This window comes from Rhipicephalus sanguineus, chromosome 1 (genome assembly GCF_013339695.2).
Source record: "Rhipicephalus sanguineus isolate Rsan-2018 chromosome 1, BIME_Rsan_1.4, whole genome shotgun sequence".
NCBI classification, from domain to species: Eukaryota; Metazoa; Arthropoda; class Arachnida; order Ixodida; family Ixodidae; genus Rhipicephalus; species Rhipicephalus sanguineus.
This window is the reverse complement of record NC_051176.1, coordinates 318,361,692-318,383,032: the sequence shown is the minus strand read 5'-3', so window position 1 is coordinate 318,383,032 and position 21,341 is coordinate 318,361,692. Positions and strand designations below refer to the sequence as shown.

At 46.0% G+C, this 21,341-nt stretch overlaps 2 protein-coding genes across 2 annotated transcripts in view; one reads left to right on the top strand and one right to left on the bottom strand.

Moving 5' to 3' along the window:
• Positions 1-12,482, top strand: part of LOC119379474 (WW domain-containing adapter protein with coiled-coil homolog) — a 467,389-nt gene extending 454,907 nt beyond the window's left edge. The window contains exon 15 of the mRNA XM_037648773.2: positions 11,840-12,482. The gene's annotated coding sequence lies outside the window, so the exon portion shown is untranslated. The remainder of the gene's footprint in view (positions 1-11,839) is intronic.
• LOC119379473 (uncharacterized) lies at positions 6,579-9,813 on the bottom strand. Its single transcript, XM_049411994.1, has one exon. The coding sequence runs from the start codon at positions 9,395-9,397 to the stop codon at positions 7,025-7,027; it is 2,373 nt and encodes a 790-aa protein (XP_049267951.1). The 5' UTR covers positions 9,398-9,813; the 3' UTR covers positions 6,579-7,024.
• Positions 12,483-21,341: the final 8,859 nt, after the last annotated feature.

The following is a 21,341-nucleotide window of genomic DNA, read 5'->3' as shown; positions in this document are numbered from 1 at the left end:
GCGCAGTATAATTACAATGCAACAACAACAACCGCTCTTGTGACACCCACTGTGTGCTTAGAAGTGAATTAAACTGCCTTACAATGGACCGAATATGCTGCTACCGGGAGAGTGCACAATGCCTGCAAAGAAATTTGTAGTGTCGGCATGCGGCGCGACTGAGGACAACAAATGCACTCAACCCATGCCATGCAAGACTCGTTTATTCCAGCGTGTGCTCATGTGTGCTATAGAGGGTTTCACTGTTTACTAACACAGGCCCTGGACCGCTTCCGGTTTCCTGCGCTGGCGTAGGCTAGCAGGATTGGCGGGGAACAAAAGCCTTGGCGAGTAGCCCGTAGAGTTTCAACACTTTTCTCCCTGTGTCTAGAAAAATATTTGAATTAAATATTCTTCTAAGCTACACACAACACTAAAAGAGTTAGTGTTTAACTATAAGCGCCTTTCTTTTATGTGAAACTGGAAAAAGAGTATTCCCTTACTCTGACAAATGTTAAAAAAAACGCTTTACGCTTCGGTGTTGCAGAATAATAAATGAGGTGACCGGAAGTTTCTTGCGGTACACCACGTGCTCCTGCTATCGCAATCTTGAAACCGTCTATACAGTCAAACCCGTTTATAACGAACTCGAAAGTGTCGCGAAAAGTAGTCGTTATATCAGTAGTTCGTTGTATATGGACTCGCCCTTAAAAATGCGCGCTTAGCGGCCAAGCCGTTTTTTTTTTTTTTTTTTTTTGCACTTTTATTAAAAGTGCTAACAACCCCTCCGGTGACAGGCCAAGCCGTTTCGCGTCGTGAAGCGACGCCTGCTGCGTGCTCACGAGTGAATTAACCGCCTTTGCAATGAACTGACACCGTTTCAACGAACCGCGGTACCGCCCCACATGGAGCCGATCATCCCTGGCTAGTTGCGTGCAGCGCGTCGCCTACTTGGCTCGCGGACTCACTGCCGGGCCGCTTGCTTTATGGCGTATGCGTGCGTTTGTACGTTCTTCGTGCCTGCTACACTCCGGACCGTGCACGGGTGCGGCGAGTAGCCTGTTCGTTCAACACGGCGAAAACAAACATTTTGCAAGCAACGCGCACTCTACGTCTCCGCGATGCTCTCGCGGCCCTGCACGGCGATGTGCGGCGCACTTGAGTTGTCACCTAGTCAAACACGCAGTATTCGCAACTTTCACGGCCTATAGGCGGCGCGACTGTACATCCAACATGGCGGTCGTTAAGATTATCTGCCCACTGCAGACGGCTTAGGGACGTACACGTTTGGCGAAGTGTTCAGTTCTTTGCGCTTCGGTTGCACTCCGATTTATGTTTTTGTGAAAGCAGGGTTGCGGTAACATATTATAATAAGAAAAGAAATGTCGGCTACGTGATTGGAACCTCATTATGAAGATAAATATGCACACAATTGTAAATAAAGCAAACACACTCGTCGCGTTGCGAATTACGGCGCTTAATAGCGCGCGTTGCAACCCCCGCTGTGTTGTTAGCACAATATGGTAGTAGGAGACTCAGTAAAGATCTCTCAGTAATACCAGAGACATTCTCGGAGACGTGCTTTATCTCATTTTTGCTTGCATTGCATTCTGCCACGTAGCTTGCTCAGCTCACTTCAAAGCACGAAGTAATGTAAGTAAACGACAAAAAATGTGCTGCCCTTCGAGGCCGAAGCACAAGAACCACTTCAGGCATGTGCGATTATCGGAAATACGATTTTATTGCGCTTTCTTGATAAAAAGAGAAAAAAGAAGAAAACAGCGGAATGCCACAATAGGTCGACAAGCAGGGAATGAAACCAACGGCAAGATACAATTTTCACGTTTAAGATGTGACATTCCTGTTATCATCCTACGCTTTCGGTGTTTATGAGAAGTGCAATAAGTAACGTCGTACGGGACAGGGACGAAAAAACAGCGCCATCAGGAGGTAATACCGAACAAAAAGTGTTAGAGATGTGAAGGTCACAGAGGCACTTCACAGCCACTTCAGACGTGGAATGGTGCGATGGACGCTTTGAAACCGGACTTTTCATTGTATTCTAGAGGTGGAACGCATTCCTAATCAGTTCGGGTACTGTCTGCACAGCGAGTGCGTCGAGCGGAGGAACGAAGCGCGAGAAAGGTGATATGAGGTAGTAGACATATACTCGAATACAAAATGGGATTGTGCATACATTCATGGGCCTTGGTTATTTGCTTGCGAAGTTTAACCCGCTTAACCACTCACGGCTTTTCGAAGCGCTAATCTGAAGGGGAGGCTTTTGCTTTGCCTCCCGCTGTACGCTGTGAGCACCGAGGCCCGCAGTAAAGTCAGTTGCCTTTTTGTTTTATTTTCCGTTCACATTGAGGAACCGAAAGTGTCACGTATCGAGACCGTGCACACCATCGCAAAACGACCCCAAACGAGACAAAACAAGTGGAAACATTCGCTGACTCAAGCAGGTCCAACATTTCAATAATCTCAACAGAGCTTCCGGCGGCCACTGCTCGGCGGCGCCACGGTACGTGGAAGTTGCGAATACTCTCACTGTCAATGCATCGACGTTTCTCGGTGCCCGCGCTGCTCAACAACAGCGAGCTCCTTTTTTTGTACAAAGCGACGCGGACTTTAAAGCGGTCTCGCACGACGCGGCAGCAGCGAATTTGCGAACGGCAGCATGGCGCTTGTACCGCCGTCAATCCGCACAGTGTACGGCGTACGCCACACGCGCAGCCGAGCTGATATCTGCAGATGACTGTGATATAAGGTTGTCGGCTATAAGTCATAACTGCACGTTCATCGACGGCCGCCACTTCGCCTTCGCTCTTTTCTGATGCTTATCCGCGAAGGCAAAGCCGCTATCGCGCGGAAATCATTATCACCGATCGACCGGTCTCTGCAGTTACCGAAAAGACGGACGACCTTTTGCGGCACATTGTGGCGTCGACGAGTTTAGGGACGCAGTGAACCTTTTTGCGATGGAAAGTTATCGCGGTTATCACTTCTTGCATTTATGCCTTCTTGCATTCCAAGGCATGTTTGGTTCATCGCAGGCGGTTGTAGCTGCAGAGAACGGCGTCAGGAAAGGTTACCGTCCGAAAGCTGACCGCGAGGCTTCATGCTGCCTACTATTTTTTTTTTTTCCTCACTGCTATTCTGCCACTGAAAAAATGGCTGGAAAGTGAGCGACCTCGCTCGCAGCGTCCGAAATCTGCGTGCGGTGCTCGCCGATCAGGATATCTTAGTCGCGAGTAAACTGGAGCGGGGCACGCGCGAGCGCGCGCCCCTCTCAAGCTTTAGAAGGCCTGTTTTAACTTTTTTCGCTTCGTATGCGCCATATTTTTACCGCGACCGTGTCTAAAATGTTCGCTATATGTGGTCGCAGCTTCAATGGTTAGCATTGGAAAATCGTAAGCGCACCCAAATATGGTCGTTATAATCGATAGATTGTTATATGTGGGATCGTTATAAGTGGGTTCGACTGTATACAGTCAGAGGTGGCGCCATCGCTTGATTACAGACGGACACAGCTGAAGTCACCTAGTGTCGACCTTCAACACTACATCTATCCCTCCCTAAATACATACATATTACACACAAATAATTACAAAAACAGTCAAGTTTCACATCAAAGTACAGCTGTCGGCGCGCTTAACACAAACACTCCGCAGCGTGGCCTGAAACCGTTTGATTGACCCCAGCACCGCGTATCTTTGGGTTCTGTTGCCGAGATGTCATCCACACATGCCAACATACTATCCAAGCCTACCGAGGTATTATCTCGGCAACAATGCCCAACACTTCACGGCTGGCATCGGTGAAACCAGTCCAGGCCACAATGCGGAGCTTTCGTGTTAAGCGTGCTGACGGATGTACATTATATATAGTCCTGGAATCCTCTGGGTGGTCTTCGGTTTCTTGTGGACCGACGAAGAGGTAGCGGCTTACCAGCCGAGCCGGTTGAGTGCCAACAACAGGAGCCCTGTCAGCACCACCATCACGATCGTCATAACGAAGTATGCAGGCCTCCAGCATTTCGCCATCGCCGCAATCGAACCCGTGTCTTTCGGGTCTGCAGCCGAGCACTGCAACAACTGCACCACAGCAAGCTGCTTTCATTTCTACAAAGTAATGCGCACTTGAAAGCGGTCTCACTCAATGCGGCGGTGGCAAAGTTGTGCGCCACCGCAACATGTAGCACTTCAGTTGTCGCCGATTAAAAGCGTGCAATATGCTTATAATAGTGCTACGCCACACGCGTAGTCGAGCAGGTGGCTGAAGATGCTTAGTGTGATATCCTTGTCAGCAATAAGTCATCCCGGCGCATTTGTTGGTGGCCGCCGTCTCGCCTTTGTTCTTTTACGATGCTTACCCGCAAAGGCATTGCCGTAGTCATGTGGAAATCGAAATACCATCAAACCTCGGTATGATGAAATTCTACTTTATAATCTTTATTTAGCATGATTTTATAACTAGAGGCCGGATTTTTAGGCAGTAAAAAAGCTCGTTTTAGGCGCCAGAAATAGGCAGGCAAAACAACGTTTTAAGCTTCCAAAATTGTAAATATAGGCACAATAAATTTTCACATAAATGCAAATAATTTCAAACGAAGACGTGCGCTACCTCTGTCTACAGCAGGCAAACAAAAATGTCATTGCTTAAGATGGCACAACGGCGCCAACAGTTGAACGTAGCCGTGCAATTGTTATGAACACAATAAAATGCACGTGCAAACATACATAAAGTGTAGTTGAACACCCCACCCCTCCGCCTGAAAAAAAATTTTTTCCACGCTATTGCAGTGAACGCCTTACAAGTAAGTTATAAACAAAGCAAAAGCCGCATGCACATGACATTTTTCTTTTTTTATTTGCTCTTCGCTGACGGCCCTCCGCGGTCTTGCATTCGCCAATTTCTCGCGCTGTATCAGCACGGCGGCGAATGCTCACCTGTGTGTCCCACTTCACTGCTGCTAGCGGTTGTTTCCGGAGATGCATGGTTGAACTAGAGGATTAGGTTGAACCCCACAGAGTTCCGAACAGTCATTGTTGCGCTGTAACATGAATAACGGGCTGAAACTGCACCTGGGAGCGAAACTTGAGGCTAAATAGTGCTCATATAAGTGCCAATTTTGAAATTCTGTTAGTTCTCATTAATTTTGAAAATAGGCATTTATAGGCATTTATTAGCATTTAGGCACCAACGCCAAAAATAGGCATTTATAGGCACTATAAAAATGCTATAAAAGCCCTTCTTAACCTCTAATTTGTGGTCATATATCAAGATGGCGTGATAGGAGCGCAAGGAACAAAATAGGCATTTGCCTATAATCCGGTCTCTATTTATAACAAGCAAATTTTGCTGCAATAATTCTAAGTTAATTGGAAGACTTTATATACTCTCACGAACAAAAACATCACTACCATGTGCACTGCAATTTTTATGTACATATCAGCCAACTCTCCCGATTGAATTCAATTTTTATTTCATCTCTGAGATGAGGGCAGGCTTGGGAGAAAAGTGATGTTTGCCACTTGAGGAGAATCCGAGCCTCCCTGTTACATGGAAAGCAACAAGGACATATGGGTGATAGCTCAATGAACATAGACCACGAAAGGTTTTGCATAGTACAAGTGAAAATATGCATGTACAATGCACAGAAACTCTAATATACATAAAGGGGTGGTGCCATCAAATTTCGAGGCTATAACAAGCCTGTTGTGGGTTTCCTCTGTATGCAAGGACATTCCACACGAAGGGTCGGGTACAGCAAACATTTAAAATATATTTTAATTCACTTCCAAAGTGTACCTAAAGGCCCATTCTCCCGATCGAAACCCATCGCTAGCGCGCCAACACTGACGTAGATCTGTAGGATGGGCAACGAAAGTTGTAGTGACGTCACACCAAATCTGCTGTATTAACGTGAGTGTCCTCCGGACCTCCGCCACTTCCGCAACGCACGTACCGGCTGTAGTGAACTAGAATATATTTTAGTTCACTACAGTACCGGCGAAGCATCGGTTGCTACATCACTCGCCGAGTTTCGATAACTTCCTGGCTAAGTGCGTCACAGCAGTGCCTCCTCTATAACTTTCAGTGCCTGGTGGACGGGGAGGAGAACAAAAGGCGCGACCGTCGGCGCGAGTACAACGGTTCACCGCCAGGCGCCGCCACCCAAACAGGGTTTCGCGTTCTTTCGCCGCTTTCGCTCGCTGCCCGCGCATCAGTTGCGCAGGTGCGGCTGCTAGTTTCGTGTCGCGATTTTTTCGACTTCAGGGTTTCTTGAGATGCTGACAATGATCGGTAGAAGCAAGGCCTACTCGATCGCTAAGCTCTTGAGCTCGCTCGCAACAAACACAAGACTTGGCAAAACCCGCAGTCGCTGACTTGGCGCTCGGCCGCGGAGCAAGTTTATACAAAACCCGATTCAAAATCAGTCTACGTTCCACCATTAACCAAATCCAACTGAACCAATTTGCTGTCCCAATTCAATATATCTCGTGAAATATTAACCCAACATTAAGAAAAAGGCGTGCTGTTTCTCTGTCCAGGGTCCAACCTGCTGCCTAGGATTAAATCACCAGGTGACAAGGAAAAAAAAAATTTATTGGAAGAAAGCAACCTTTCTCGCAGCCGTACATATGCTGCCCCGCTATTAAAACATTTGCGCACAAAAAAAATAAATATAAAATTACACACACAATGATTTTCACACCCTTACATCCATTGGCATAATAGTGAAACATTTGGTGGCAATTAAAGAAACGTTAACTGCACAAGGAAACAATATTTCACAGCCATGCATACATTGGCCTAAGAGTGAGACATTTGCTGACAAGAAAAAAGATCATAAATTGCACAAAACTATTTTTCAGAGCCATGCATACAATAGCCTAAGGTTAAAACATTTGCTGACAAGAAAAAAATATCATAAATTGCATAAGAGAATATTTATCACAGCGCTGCATAAAATGGCTTGCAATGAAAATATTTGTTGACAAAATAAAATATCACATAATACACAAGGACACAACCTTTCTCAAATCCTTACATACTTCCTTGAAAGTGGCTTCCTCGCGAAATATTTGCAAGCATCCTGCTTGTCAGTCACATTAAATGCATAGTTCGAGAGGAGTGGCCTGAGGAAGTAAATACATATGATGTTCATGAGTCGCACCCTGTGGTCATAGCTGCCATCACTGTGGCATTTAAGGAGCCTTGATGCACAGAGGGCTGGAATTGTGTACTTTGTCAAGGTACTGAGTGGCTTTGCCAAAGTCGGGTTGTCTTTGAGCGCACCGTCTGCAAAAGCTCGCAAAGTGTCAAGGACAAAAAGGAGCTGGTCAGATGGATACAGCAAACCACCTCGGTCCTGGTGGCGTGTCAGCTGCAGGAGCGGCTGGTTGCTGGCTGGCTTCGAACACACAGAGACACAGTTTTCACAGTTCACTTTTTCACTCACCACACGGGCAATGTAGCCCCCTACATATGCTGTGGCCGATATTTGAAGAGATGGCAGGTACTGAGGCAACACAGAAGCGGTTAGCCTTTGCAACACCACAACTGCCTTTTTCATAGAAGGTGGTGTTTGCACATCTGTGTTTGCAGTAGAAGGAAGCGGCACGGACAAAGTACACGACGGTTGCGAACTTGAAGCACCGGCAGGTAGGGGCACTGATGTTGAACTCTCAGCATGAGCAACATTTGATGCTGCACTAGCCGCAGCGATTCCGGTCTTCAGGATTTTTTCGAGACCCGAAAGTGCAGCACGAACATCCAGCGTGTCATTTGTGCCTGATGACATCCTCAATGTTCCAAACAATGACTCTATTGGGTCACTGTTGAACCGGCGTGTAAGAACAAAGAAGAAGCTCTCATCTGTGAGCAGGTATCTTATACTACATGCCACTGTAGAGTAAGTGGTGACGAGAACAGCCTCGTACGTCTCCTTCGTAAGAAATTCTCGTGGATGGTTGCACCTCTTCTTCAGCCCATCCAAATACAATGGAAAGGTGACTTCAAGCCATTTGAGCCTAGGATCTTCAACGTCGTCATAGTGTCGAGCATCAGCAAAATTCTGATATATGTGCTGCACAGTATTGCTTGTGTCGTGCAGTACAAACCAGCGGTAAAAATTCTTCATGAAGGTAATGGTTGGGCCTGCATGGGAAAATGATTTGGAGCATGTATGCCCAGCTTGACCTTTCAAGTACTCTAAAGCAGCCGTCACGCTTGGGGAGAGGAGCTGAACAGCTCTTCCAACGTTCATTTTTTCTATATTATTAGGGAAAACATGCTTCCGGCTCAAATATCGGACAGGTTTTACAGTTAAACCTTTCTGCATCTCGTACAGGTCCTTGATGAAGGAAGCAGAAATTTCACATTTTGGCCCAATATCATGCGACAACAGTTGTGACCGGACGTTCTTTAACACATGACACGGGTCGAAACTCATGAAAAGGAGTCTGTCTGGGTCACAGGGATGTTCAGTCTTGTAGGTTACCAATCCATTCCCGAGAAGTTTGATGGCATTCACATTAACTTTGTGATTGTCGGTCACTAGCCGCACAATCTTAAATCCACATGCTTCCACTTTCTTCATTACAAAAACAATCAATTTATGAAGTTGGTCGCCGGTAAGTCCCTTCGTAAAGTAGTAAGCCACTGGTATTCGGAATGCTGTGCTCATGCCACTAATCACGAAACAAAGAAGTGAATTGGCTAAAACAGGGCTGCTGCTGTTTTGTTCTAGATCAACATCTACGTGCCCAACAAAGCAATCCCTTTGCTTGTGGTACTGTAACTTTTCTTTTATCCTCATTTCGTCAGCGATGAGAGAGCAGACCCTTGACTGAGGCTTGTCCAAGTTTTTAGCTTCTGTAGCTAACCTGGTTTCAACCAGTTTGCTGAAGCCTGTCTCACCACTGGTAGTGCCAATGTAATTCGTCAGGGTTGTTCGACTTGGAAGTTTTAGAAGCGTTTCACGTCGCATGTGCTCGTATGCTTTTGTTGACAAATGTCGAAGGACCACGCACCGACGAGTTGTCTCTTCAGACCAGGTTGGCCTTTTTTTCTTAAAATTTGTGATTTGGTCTAGCAAAAACAATGCTGCAGGCTGTTGCTCTGTGGCCCTTTGTCTGATATACGAGATATCTGACGCCAAGGAATCTTCTTGCAGCTTTCTTAGCTCCAATTTGTACTTTTCCACAGTCCGTTGCAACCTAAGTGCCTGGTTCCTCAGGTCCTTTTCTTTTCTTTTCCATTTGGCTTTTTCTGTGGTCAGCAAACTTGACACTTGCCTGCTGTCGACCTGAATACCTCGGTCACATGCACGAGGCTTGAGTGCACCTTCCTTATCATGCGTAACATCATTGCGCTGATCGGTTTGGCTGACACTATCGGCGGTGTCCATGGGCTCTGGTTCCTCCCATTCAGGTTCTGGTGGTCTGGGTGCTGCAGGTGGCAACAGCCCAGTAGCGCCGCTTGTCGCATGACCGCTCCCCAGTCTCAACGGAGCACAAGCTCGCTTTTCAATGCTTGCTGTGCTTCGTTCAGCGCTTCCTTTTGGCTGCAAGTGTTTGGGGTAATCTTCAAAAACTGAAGGCACTGCACCTTTCTTCAACCGTCGTCTCTTTCCTTCAAGAAAGTCTTCGACGCGAAAATGACGGCTACATACCTTCGTGTAACAGGACGTTGCATTTGGCGACCAGCCGTCCCGCCGAATAGCGGCCAACCACTTCTCTCGTACGTCGGCGGCAGCAGGAACTTCATGGAAAGATAGTCCAGGCACTTTCTTTTTTTCGTTCGACTTGCACAGCGGCACGCAGCAGTACAACATCGCAAGTCATGCAAGCTACGTGCTCACGACAAAGGATAAAAAAAAAACTTCCACCGCATTCAACGTGTCAAGGCACAACAAGGCAAACAAGCGCTCCAGGCCGCGCCCGCACCAGCACTACCGGCAGAGCACCCGACCCTGTTTGCACAGCGCCACCACGCAGTGGCGGCGAGCGGGAGAAACGAAAGCGCCGACGGCCGCAGGAGGGTGTTCAACCAGGCACTGAAAGTTATAGAGGAGGCACTGGTCACAGCCTTGTGTGGTCACGTGACCACGCCTCCTACACTTCTACGTCACTGCCCAACCTCGGCTCCCAGAAACCGAAACCGAAAGATGTCCACATCAAAAGGCGATATCAAATTGTTTAGCGAGAATACATGAACCTTGGTGCGTGCATCATGCTTCCTGGAGCCATAGGAAATGCTTACAGCAAAGAACGCGCAAGCCACAAATTTGGTGGCACCACCCCTATAAGCAGTTTGTTGCTGTGCAAAAAGTACAATGCGAAATATAACTGAACACGAAATACTATATACATGAACAGCAATGCTATGCATGCACATTGTAACAAACATGAACGGGCATGGCGATAAGTCTTCTGTAAGGCAGCCCTAACTTAACCACGATAAGAAAACAACAACAAAGGACAGCGGTTCTAAAATTTTCTGGCCTTGAGGAACCCCAACTGCTTTCTGGAGGAGCCGCGCGACTCTCCCAAGCGATCTAACTGGGGGAAAGGTTTTGCCTTTCAAAAACTGCCGCTGCATTGATTTACGGTCCAGCATGTTATCGTTAATCTCAATGAGGAACCCGTGATAACAGCAGTATATGCATGCAATTTTTTTTTTCCCGTGTTGTACCACAGCACACAGCTACCATACAGCTGCTGTTTTAGGCACTGTAGGATGTAAGTAGTGTCTTCATGCAAACAAAGTGTCATACGAACAAAAAAGTTTAGTTTTTCACAATGTACAGAGTCATCCACTTCCACCTTGAACACCGCGCCGTGCGGCCAGCGCTTGCTTTGCGGTGAAGCTAACTTCTCTCTTGCTATGCGCACGCAAATCAAGAATCCGGGATGGTTCTCGAGAAGTGCAGCGACTGCGCCTCATTCTGTCCAGCTTTTGCACCTCATGCCGGATTCTCGATTTGCGTGCGCATAGTAAGAGCGAATTTAGCGACACCGCAAACCAAACGCGATTTGGCAGAGCCGCCGTGCTTTAGCAGATGACGCCACGAAGGCCCCACCTACAGTTGTCCCCAAGCACCCAAGAGAGGCGCTCCGCTGGCCACACGGTGTGGTGTTCAAAGTGAAAGTGGACGACTCTGTACATCGTGCTGTGGAACAGTGTTGAAGTCAACTTTGCTGCAATATGTTAATGTCATGCAGTAAAGCATACTAAGAAGATTGGGAAGGCATCACTTGCGTTCATGGGACACAGCACACTTTGTCTCTTACGAGCATGCACACACTGTATAATTTCAAGTAGCAGTATGATCGCCATCACCTGCAAACTGTACTGGCAATTATTCAAACATCTTGATGACATTGCTACGGCCCTCAGAAACGATAAATAGAAACGTACACAAGTTTTCTTTCTTTTTTGTTGTCATGGAGTACGGCAGTTGCAAGGAGGAGAGAGGGATTAACACAGAGTAATGTCATTGTGCCAGGGTAATAACACCTCTAGTCGCCTTTCTGCATACATCGCCAGAATGCGGAAAACAAAATATACTAAAGATCTCTCTCTGTCGATACCACTGTCAGACATATTAAACACAACAATGGCAGTTGTGGAGGCGCTCTCATCTGTTGGACAAGCTTTGTGCTAATGTGCAGGTGAGTGTCTCTATTTGATGTGCAACACTGCCTGGATGCATGTTTGCCAGCCCCTGCTGTGGAGTGCAATAGTGCAGGACACTTGTAGGGCAAAATTAATTTGAATGCATAAGAATGCATTGGTGCAGGTAATTAGACCCTCAGGTAGTTTGCAGAGGCAAATGTCTTGTGTGCAGGTTTAAGGAACCAAGTTGCCACATGGAGCACCGCCGGCCGGACCCGGCGTCCTGGTGTAGCAGCCTGCCGAGCCTTTTTTACACAATGCCCGGTTTCAAGCAGCGCACCCTTCCCGACCAGTCCTGCGGTCGGCATGCTTGCCATTTTGCCGAGTTTGTCATCGTTGGTCACGAGTGCCGAGTTTTGTACATAACGCACTTGACGGGAGAATGTTCTCAAATAAAGATGAGCCTCGTGGCTGTATGCACGGTGAATAGCCACTCGGTGATGCAAAGAGTGGACGTGCATAGCCTTCCGTGTGCCTTGCACGCCTGTGGATGTTTTGGTAATTTTGACAAAAGGCTGGTGCATCTGTCTGGCTGCCACGTGTGTGTTGTACATATAACGCGCAACCCCGGTCATGCATGACCACTCTCCTGGGTTTCTTTGTATCCTTTGTTGTATATTTCGATAGCATTTTGAAAAGGGGTTTCAGCCCTTGGCCGAAAGAAGCACTTGCAGTGTACATAACATCTGTCTTTGCTCTGTGTGTTTTTTCATCACTGCGCATTGGGGTAACTGTACTACATGGTTTTTCATACTAGAGTTATGCGGTCGAAGGAATGGACATTTAATAAACTGATGTGTGCAATGCTTTCTCAACTCTGATACTTGAGCTGTGTAGGATGCCCTGTGCATTAGGTTGGCAACTTAAAAACATCTTTGATTCTGCTAGCCATGTGCAGCGTGATGTGTCCAGACAAATAGGCCAGCAACAAGCAGTTTCTCTGCACACTTTGTTAATGGGCCCCATTACTGTTGAGCCTGAAGCTGTATTGTGTTCAGAGGCGCGCTGGTCATGCTGCATTAAAAGCTTTAGGTTTCTTCACTACTGTTGGGCCTCTCTTGTTAGATGGATGAAGTAGCCCTGGCCTGCTTTATGACGACTATCAAGAAATGCCCAGTGGTGGTGCTTTATTCAAGTGCCCATGCCACATTTTACTGCTAATGGCATTCAAAGCATGGGTACCCTTATTTTCCTGCTCTCCATACATATTTCTTTTTCTTGCCTCGTTATGAAAATATACAATGCTTCAAAAGGAGTGTAATAAACAGAGTTTGTTGCGCAGCTTTGTGTCAAACTAGCTTTGCCTGTTGCCATGTGTGTGCTGGTAAGCCCTGGTGGCAGCATGGCATTGCACACTGCTTCCTGTGGTGGAGAGTGTGTTAGTGAATGCTGCACTTTTCTGGTCATTGTGCTCCTATGGGCCAGTGCTGTAGAAACAGTGCCTGCCATTCCGCATTGATCAGTAGGACAGTAAAAGCACTTTGTAGCAAAATTGCCTCGCATATGAATTGCCACACTATTCAAAGTTTATCGTGTTCCCACGGTTTCATAGGCTGTACTTTTTGTGGAATACTGCTTACAGTTTCCTTCCCCAATTCATTTCGAGCATTGACTGTACAAAATATGAACCCCTGGTAATGAATGCATTGAGCCATAAAGCATATGCTAATCTCTTGTGCTGCAGTTTGAAGAATTCAGTGATTCCACTCCTGCGCCAACTGCGCCAAATTGGACTTACTGCGCCATCCTGATAATATCGACGGAAATTGCGCCAAACTGCGCCAGAGTCACGTGTTTGGGGACGTCTATCACCAGCAATCGCACCGCCGGCGCATGTGCAGCTTCACCTTGGGGCTGTCAAAGTCACAACCACGGACCAAGAATTATTCCACTGAATAAACAGCGCTCGCGCGTACGTCCCAAGTAACTCACGATGCCATGCACGGGGCCGACGCAGCTTATGTTGTGCAAGTTGGCTCGACGGCAAAATGCGCTCTCCGCAGTGGCTCCTGGCATCTAGGCCAATCGGTAGCTAAATAGTGAGGCGGCAATTCATCGGCGGACGCCATCTGTTCCAGAAACGCTGCTGATAGCTCGTTTCAAGCGTCGCACGGCACGTAATTAAAGCAATGTTCACTAATAACTATACACGCGTGCCGCTAAAATGTCTGTCAGTTCTCCTGGACATCGCTGTATGAAATCTGAAACGCTAGCTATATATAATTTGGAACAATATTGAATTTTCCCTGATTCGCGTCCGTGGAAGAGCATGTGAACGGTGATAACGCGCTGACACTTTTCATCAAATGTACTTTATCCAGGGATCTTCGTCCAGAACAGCTTGTCCGTAATTCCTTCCACCAGCACATCCGGGTTAGTAATCACTCTTGCGGTAAATACCCCCTAAAAGACCCTGCCCTTTCGAGCTCGTGAGTGCTAAGGTACCAATTAGAATATTTTGCTTGCTTTTTTAAAATTGTCATCTGATTAATAAAAGCATGCCTCCTGGTTGGAGCAGCCGCACTTCGGTTTTAATATGTGCAGCTCTCAGTAGCGGGGCCGTCGCTGACAGCCCTGGCGTCGGAAGGCCGTGAAGCGGCTACACCATGTTACACGTCCACCCCTCGCTTTCTGTAGGGTCAGTAGCTGACGGTTTTAAAAAAAAACTGTTTCACTTAAAGCCGAAGCAATGAATGTGGTACTACCAACAAAGTGTATTGTTATGAAGCAAGGCTAGCAGCTAACTGTTTTGGATCCGATCTCTCGCAACTCAACAATACACCAGTTTCAGGGAAAATGGCTGCTCAGTGATCGAAGCGGTTTTCGGGCTGTCAGTTCACTAAACGCGAAGTAAGCGCGCTGAGATCACAGCAAGCTTACGAGAGCTGTCCCCTGATGCCTCGAGATAGCGCGTGCGCCAGCGGCTGCGCCCATCAAGCGACGCAGCTCCCCCCCCCCCCCGTTCTCCCCTGGCGTCCCTTCATGCTCCTTACGAAAGACGGGCGGGGCGTTTCATCTGTTTGATGAGCAATGGACAGCAAGCCTGCGCGGTCATCTTCGCGCGACGGAGACGGTCGGCTCGTTTCATCTCCGTTTGAGCCACGTTCGTCGCCAGCGCTCGCGGGTCGAACATACGATGCATGGCGTGATGTTATTTATTTATTTATTTATAATACCCTCAGGGCCAAATGGCATTGAAGAGGGGAGTGGATACAATACATGAAAAATACAGAATAAAACAGTGCAATGAATACAGGTAACAGAACATTTCTCCAGGTTATACAAAGAATAGTAGTTATTTCAAAGAAAAAAAAATAAAAATAAACAAACAGGAGCAGTGAGTACAGGTAACAGATTCTCCTGGTTATACAATGTTATCTAATGTTTCGTGAAAAAGTTTGCAGTCAGTGATGGTTGCGACGCTTGAGGGAAGATGGTTCCAATCCTGAGATGTACGGGGAATAAACAACTGAAAGAAAGATTTAGTGTGGCATGACGCGATTCCTACCTTATTACTATGATCAACACGGTTTGAAATGTACACAGGCCAGAGTATAAGGTCATTATTAAGTGTTGATGGTGGAAAATTTTATGAAATAGCGAAAGACGGGCGACTTTGCGTCGGTGAGCCAATGGAATAAGTGATAAATTCTTTTTCATTGAGGTTATGCTGGCAGTGCGGTTGTAGTTAGAGAGGATGAATCTAGCAGAGTTATTTTGTACTAGTTCAAGAGAGGTGATAAGGTTAGCATGACTGGGATCCCATATGGCAGATGCATACTCAAGTTTGGAGCGTATGAGAGACTTATAAAGCATTAGTTTTAAGAAAGAGGGTGCTTTGGAAAAGTTACGTCGTAAGTAGCCGAGCATGCGATTAGCATTGTTAATGACGTACTCTACATGAGTTGTCCAACTTAAGTTATTTGTGATGTGTACACCAAGATGTTTATGGGAGATGATGGAATCTAAGGGAATGTTGTTTATATGATAGGTGTTAGGATTCGAGTTAGTTCTGGATACGTGCATTCTTTTACATTTACTGATATTAAGTTCCATTAACCAGTTATTGCACCAGTTAGCTATATTATTTAGGTCAGCTTGAAGTGTTTTGTATCATCAGCATCAGTTATTTCGCGGTATGTAACACAGTCATCTGCGAACAGATGTATGTTAGAGGTTATTGAAGTAGTTAGATCATTAATATATATAAGAAATAATGAAGGTCCCAACACCAAACCTTGAGGAACGCCTGATTGTACTTCAGTGAATGGCGAATGATGGTCATAAGCAGTTACGAATTGGAAGCGATTAGAGAGAAAATGTTCTATCCATCTAAGAAGGTTAGTGTCGTTATTTAGCAAGCTTAGTTTAAAGAGCAGTAATTTATGGCAAACCTTGTCAAATGCTTTGCTAAAATCTAAAAAAATACTGTCAGCGCAGGATGAGCGATCCAGGATTTGATGCAGATGATGAGTGAAAGAAGCCAGCTGAGTTTCGCAGGAGTAAGATTTTCTAAAACCATGTAGCGCATTAGCAAAGTATGAGTTAGACTCTAGAAAGTTAGCGAGATTCGTGAAGATTACATGTTCTAATAATTTGCAACAATTACTTGTAAGTGATATGGGTCGGTAATTAAGAGGTGAATTTCTGGAGCCGGATTTATAGATTGGAACCACCTTCCCTATTTTCCATTCCTTTGGAAGTTGACAAGAACTCAATGATTGTTCAAAGATTTTAGTTAATATCATAGAACTAGCGACGTTAGTGCTTTTAAGGAATTTACTATTAATACAGTCATAGCCAGGAGCGGAGTGGAATGGTAAGTTATCTATTAACTTTATGATTCCAGGTACCTCGATGATCACGGCATTCATTGGCATGAAATTGTGTTGGTACGCATGAGGAAGTTTGATGTTACCGGATTTAGAGAATTGGCTAGTAAATGAATCATTGATAACTGAAGCGCACATGTTATCGGGAACACTATTTCCAGATGAATCTTCTAGTGATATAGTGTTGTTAGTGGTTGGGTTGATTATTTGCCAAAACTTTCTAGGATTAGTTTTTAGTGTTTCAGGTAGCGTTCTAGTTAAGTAGTTGTCTTTAGCAGTTTTTAGAGCTCTTAAAATAGGTGTTTGAAGCAGATTTGTAGGTTGCCCAGCACGAAGGTGAAGGTGAGTATTTAGCTAAACGAAAGAAATGCTTTTTTCTGTCAGATAGGCATTTCAGATGACTGGAGTACCATGGTGCTTGGGGATTGGAATTGAATGTGCGATTAGGGATGTATTTCTCGGTTAATTTATGGACTGTGCATGCGAACAGGTCCCAGTTGGACTGAACTGAGCGAGATTCAAAATTGGTAATAAAATCATCGTAGAAGTGAGTTAGTTCATTATTTATTGCTTCGAAGTTAACTTTCCGGTAGTCTCGTATGGTTTTCCGCTGTTTAGTCTTTTCACTAGGACTGATATTGATTTCAAAGTTTAACGAGAGGTGGTCGCTGATTCCTGGTAAGTATGTAATGTGGGAGGCGAGCAAGGTCAGGATGCGTTGTAAGTACTAAATCGAGAGTGCTAGCTACATTACTTGTAATTCTGGTGGCTTGAGTTACTAATTGCGTGAAGCAAAAATCGGAGCATATATTAAGGAAATCTTCACTCTGCTGTGAAAAAGGGGAAAGACGTATCGGCATAGTGTTCCACGTTAAGTTTGGAAAGTTAAAATCTCCTAGTAAAAACATAGGTAAAGAAGGAAAATGAGAGCTAACTAAATTGATAGAGTCATGTAATTTGTTAACAAACGTGCATGGTGAGGCAGGTGATCTGTAGCATGCACCTAGAACCAGTTTACAATTACCCAAGGTTAGTAGAACCCATGTTATCTCTAATGAATTGTTAACTTGGATTGGTGATGACGGTATGTCTTTCGAAACCGCAAGTAGAACGCCTCCTCCTCTATGCTCGGTGCAGTCGCAGCGATAAACCACAAAGTTGTGTGCCTCATGAAATATTTCAGAGTCAAGCGTTTGTGCGGACAGCCACGTTTCAGTTAAAGCCACTATTTTCGCATTGCATGTATCTATTATGGATGAGAGGGCACAGCGTTTATTAAGAACACTCCTGGCATTAGCAAAGAGCACAGACACTTGATGCGATTGTGTATGCGATGATATGCCACTACCCCTCCTTTTTTCCTCTATTTGGACTTTACACCTATCGCAATGAAAAAAAAAAAAAATGAGCCATTCCACACTCTGAGGTGGACGAACAGTGAAGCCATTTAGCGCACAGCACAGAGGTGTCATGGTGGAGGCCATTTTGGTATGCAAGACCAGCTTATTAAAGGCCAGGCTGTTAATGTTCAATATGCAATATTAATGCGAAAGCCTTAGATAGCTCATCAAACGCGAAAATTGGCCGTCGACGGCGTCAACACGAGCGATGCAAAAAAATCACGTGATGACGTCATCATGAAGTCGTAGATGCCAAAACTTGTGACGTCGTCATGACATCATACACCATGACGTCATACGATGTTATCACATGACATAGTCGCTTTGCACTGCCTTCGTGGTTGGTGCGCCGATCACTTGTGAGGTGCAGAAAGCTTGCAATGCCTTTGCTGCTGGAGGCGGTGTAAAACAACGTTAGGTGCACAAAGCTTTCAGAGGGGGGGCGGGGAAGGATTAATACATCGAGTGTAAAGAAAAAGATGGCTTTCGCTTTCCAGTCGTCTTAGGCGAATGCATAAGAGAACCTGTGAGGATTTTTTTTTTTTTTGCAGTGCTCTAAAGGCACCAGGGGATTTTCGGCGTACAAACGAAATTACCAAGCCATATACAGCTCTGCTCTAAAATGGAAAACAAAGTTTGTTATACCATGTAGTCCCCCGTTTAACGCACTTTCGGACACTTTCGCGGAAGCTCGACTTGAAGGGGATCTCCATTTTCCAGGCAGCCCGGCGCATGCGCAAACGATAGTCTGGAAGCACTGCGAGAATGTTCTTGCTTCAGCACAGAAAAACCTCAGAGAGAAGGGAGTGTCGGTGGAGGTTGGCTTTCTGAGGCTAGCTGAAGGACGTCATGTGCCCAGCAATATAATCGATTGAGAAGAAAACGTAGCTGGCTTTCACCTTGTAGTCGATCGTCTTAGGGGAATGCATTAGGGACAATGTGACTTTAGCATTGAGGCACTGCTGTACGTCGCGGCGTTTGTCTACCACTTCTGCTGCTAACCACGTAGATGTATTTGGAGTGTTATTTCGTAAAGTATAATTTGATTGATCTAGTTTTCTGTTTATTTGCTAGTGTCGAAAACAATCGCTGAAGAGGTTATTCCAGAACACTTGAGTGCATGACACCGTTATTTTTGCGTTATGGAGTGAAATATGGAGTATTCCTGAGATGATTTTCTCCGTGAAATTTGCAATGAATCGAAATATTTCTAGCTCTTCATAAGAGTCCCATAATAATTAGTCAAGTGGATCAATGTAAATGCAACTTGCTTTTTCAGTGTACTTCAAGATGTGAAATTAGCTGCTCCAGATTGCTTCCAGATGCAAAATTACCTGCTCCAAAGTGCTCCAAGATGGAAATTTTTGCTGCTCCAAAGTGCTCCAAAACGAAAATTTTTCTGCTCCAAAAATTGCTCTAAATCAGAAGTCCCCTAGCATCACTGTGAATTTCTTCATATGATTTTCGCTTCATGAAGGATGAAAGCTGCTGAACCATTAAATATATGCTTGAGGGGCACTCAAGAAATGATGCAGGCCTGCTGCACTGCCACTCTGGGGAGCAGCTGCATTCACACAACGTCAAGTTGCAACAATATGAAAAGGCATGTGTATTTGCTTTATGCCCTGGCAATCTATGCAATCAACTGATTCCCTAAAAGGATGGTTAGGGGACAGTATGTGCACCATGGCTAACCGGCTTGCCCCCCCCCCCCCCCCCCCCCGCGGCGCACTTCCGGTTGGCGTTCGTTTTTCTCGGGTTGGAAGCTACTGGCGACCCTCGGGCTCCCCGCGGGTCGCCAGAACCTTCCAACCCGAGAAAAACGAACGCCAACCGGAAGTGCGCCGCGGGGGGGGGGGGGGGGGTCGGAGCAACCCGAGAAAAACGAGCGCGCTCTGGCTGGCTCTGGCAGCCCGCGGGTAGCGAGAAGTGGAAAATCGAAGAGCCCCAGTGTTTGTTGAGACCTGGCTTAGACCAATCGACGAGCTCAGTGCTACTACGGTCCCTAGTGCTACACTGTAGTGCTACGTAAACTCGCCGATCGCCGAGTTGGCGTCACTGCGCGTACGAGGAGGATAGGTCAGGCGTAGGAAAGAAGCGCGGGAATTGTTTTAAGTGCGAATGCACTTTATAAGCGACCCTGAATCCGCCGTCCCATAGCAACGGCGCGAGGAAAGGAGAGGAGCGTCTGTAGCAACGGCGCAGCGACGTCACACCCCACGTGACTGCGCGCGCTCCACCTCCTCACCGCGGTTTGCGCGAGCGCGCGCCGGCTCCGCACCGCTCTTCTAGGTGGCATTGGGTGCAGTGCTTCGCTATGCTTCGCCGCTCCTTCTCTCGCCGTTCGCTCTCTCTCCTCCCTGCGCCCCACTCTCCCGTCCGCTGGCTGGGCGCCTCACGAAATGTGTGCTCGAGACGCCGCTGTGAAACGCCAACGGCGACCACAAGGCTGAGATTATGGCCGTCAGGTACAATGACAACACAAACAGGTGCTGATGAATGTGTAAATAAATGGTTACGGTACAAATCCTCGTCTCGTCATTAATTTACGCCATTAAAATTACTGCGCCGTGTACTCTCGGCGCAAGAAATGCATTCGCATTTCCTCACGATTCCCTTCGGGGAGGTGGGGGCATTTTTTTTCGAAATGAAGGGTCTACGCGGCGCGCGGCGCTGTAATATTCGGAAAACGTGATCGCCGCGGTCTACTGTACGAATTAGCGAGCTTGTTTTGGGGGTGTAAAAAAAGTCGCAGCCTGTTTACGGGCCCTTTCAGGTTGTGTCAGATATGTAATAAATTTATTTATTTCTTCATGCGGTGGCTACATTTCACCTGAGGGCATTGGAGAAAGAGGGTTCCAGCAACAATAACAACATTTGTACTGCACAAAGTGAAACAGTGCTTGGAATCGCAGTGTTATGAATCGAAACGTTGCTTGTGGAACATAATACATCGTCTAAATGTTACTGACCACTTTGAAAAAGAAATATGTAGCATCCGAGTGATAACAAACACAAAATACACACAGATACACTGTTGAATATGGTAGTGGATGCACACAATATACAGAAATATTCAGCCATAACATTATCTGCAGATAATTCAGTGTAAACAAAATCTGAGTGACACGTAGTTTGTACAACTTCAATCAGTAGTTCATTCTGGTGATTTATAGCATGAAAGCACAATAAATTTGGCCAAACCGTGACCACCTGGGTTTGTTAGTTTAACACAGCGGACGGCAACAAAAGCTATTCTTATTTAGTTAATGATTGCAGGGTGATGAGACATGCCTCAGAGTATGAAGTTATTGATCTCTTTTAACCCTTTCAGACGCCACCTATGAAGAACTGTCTGTAAATGTGTCAGATCGATACAATGTTATTTCAAGGAAATCGATATTATATTCCAACAAAAATAATGCCGTAATACGTTCATTTA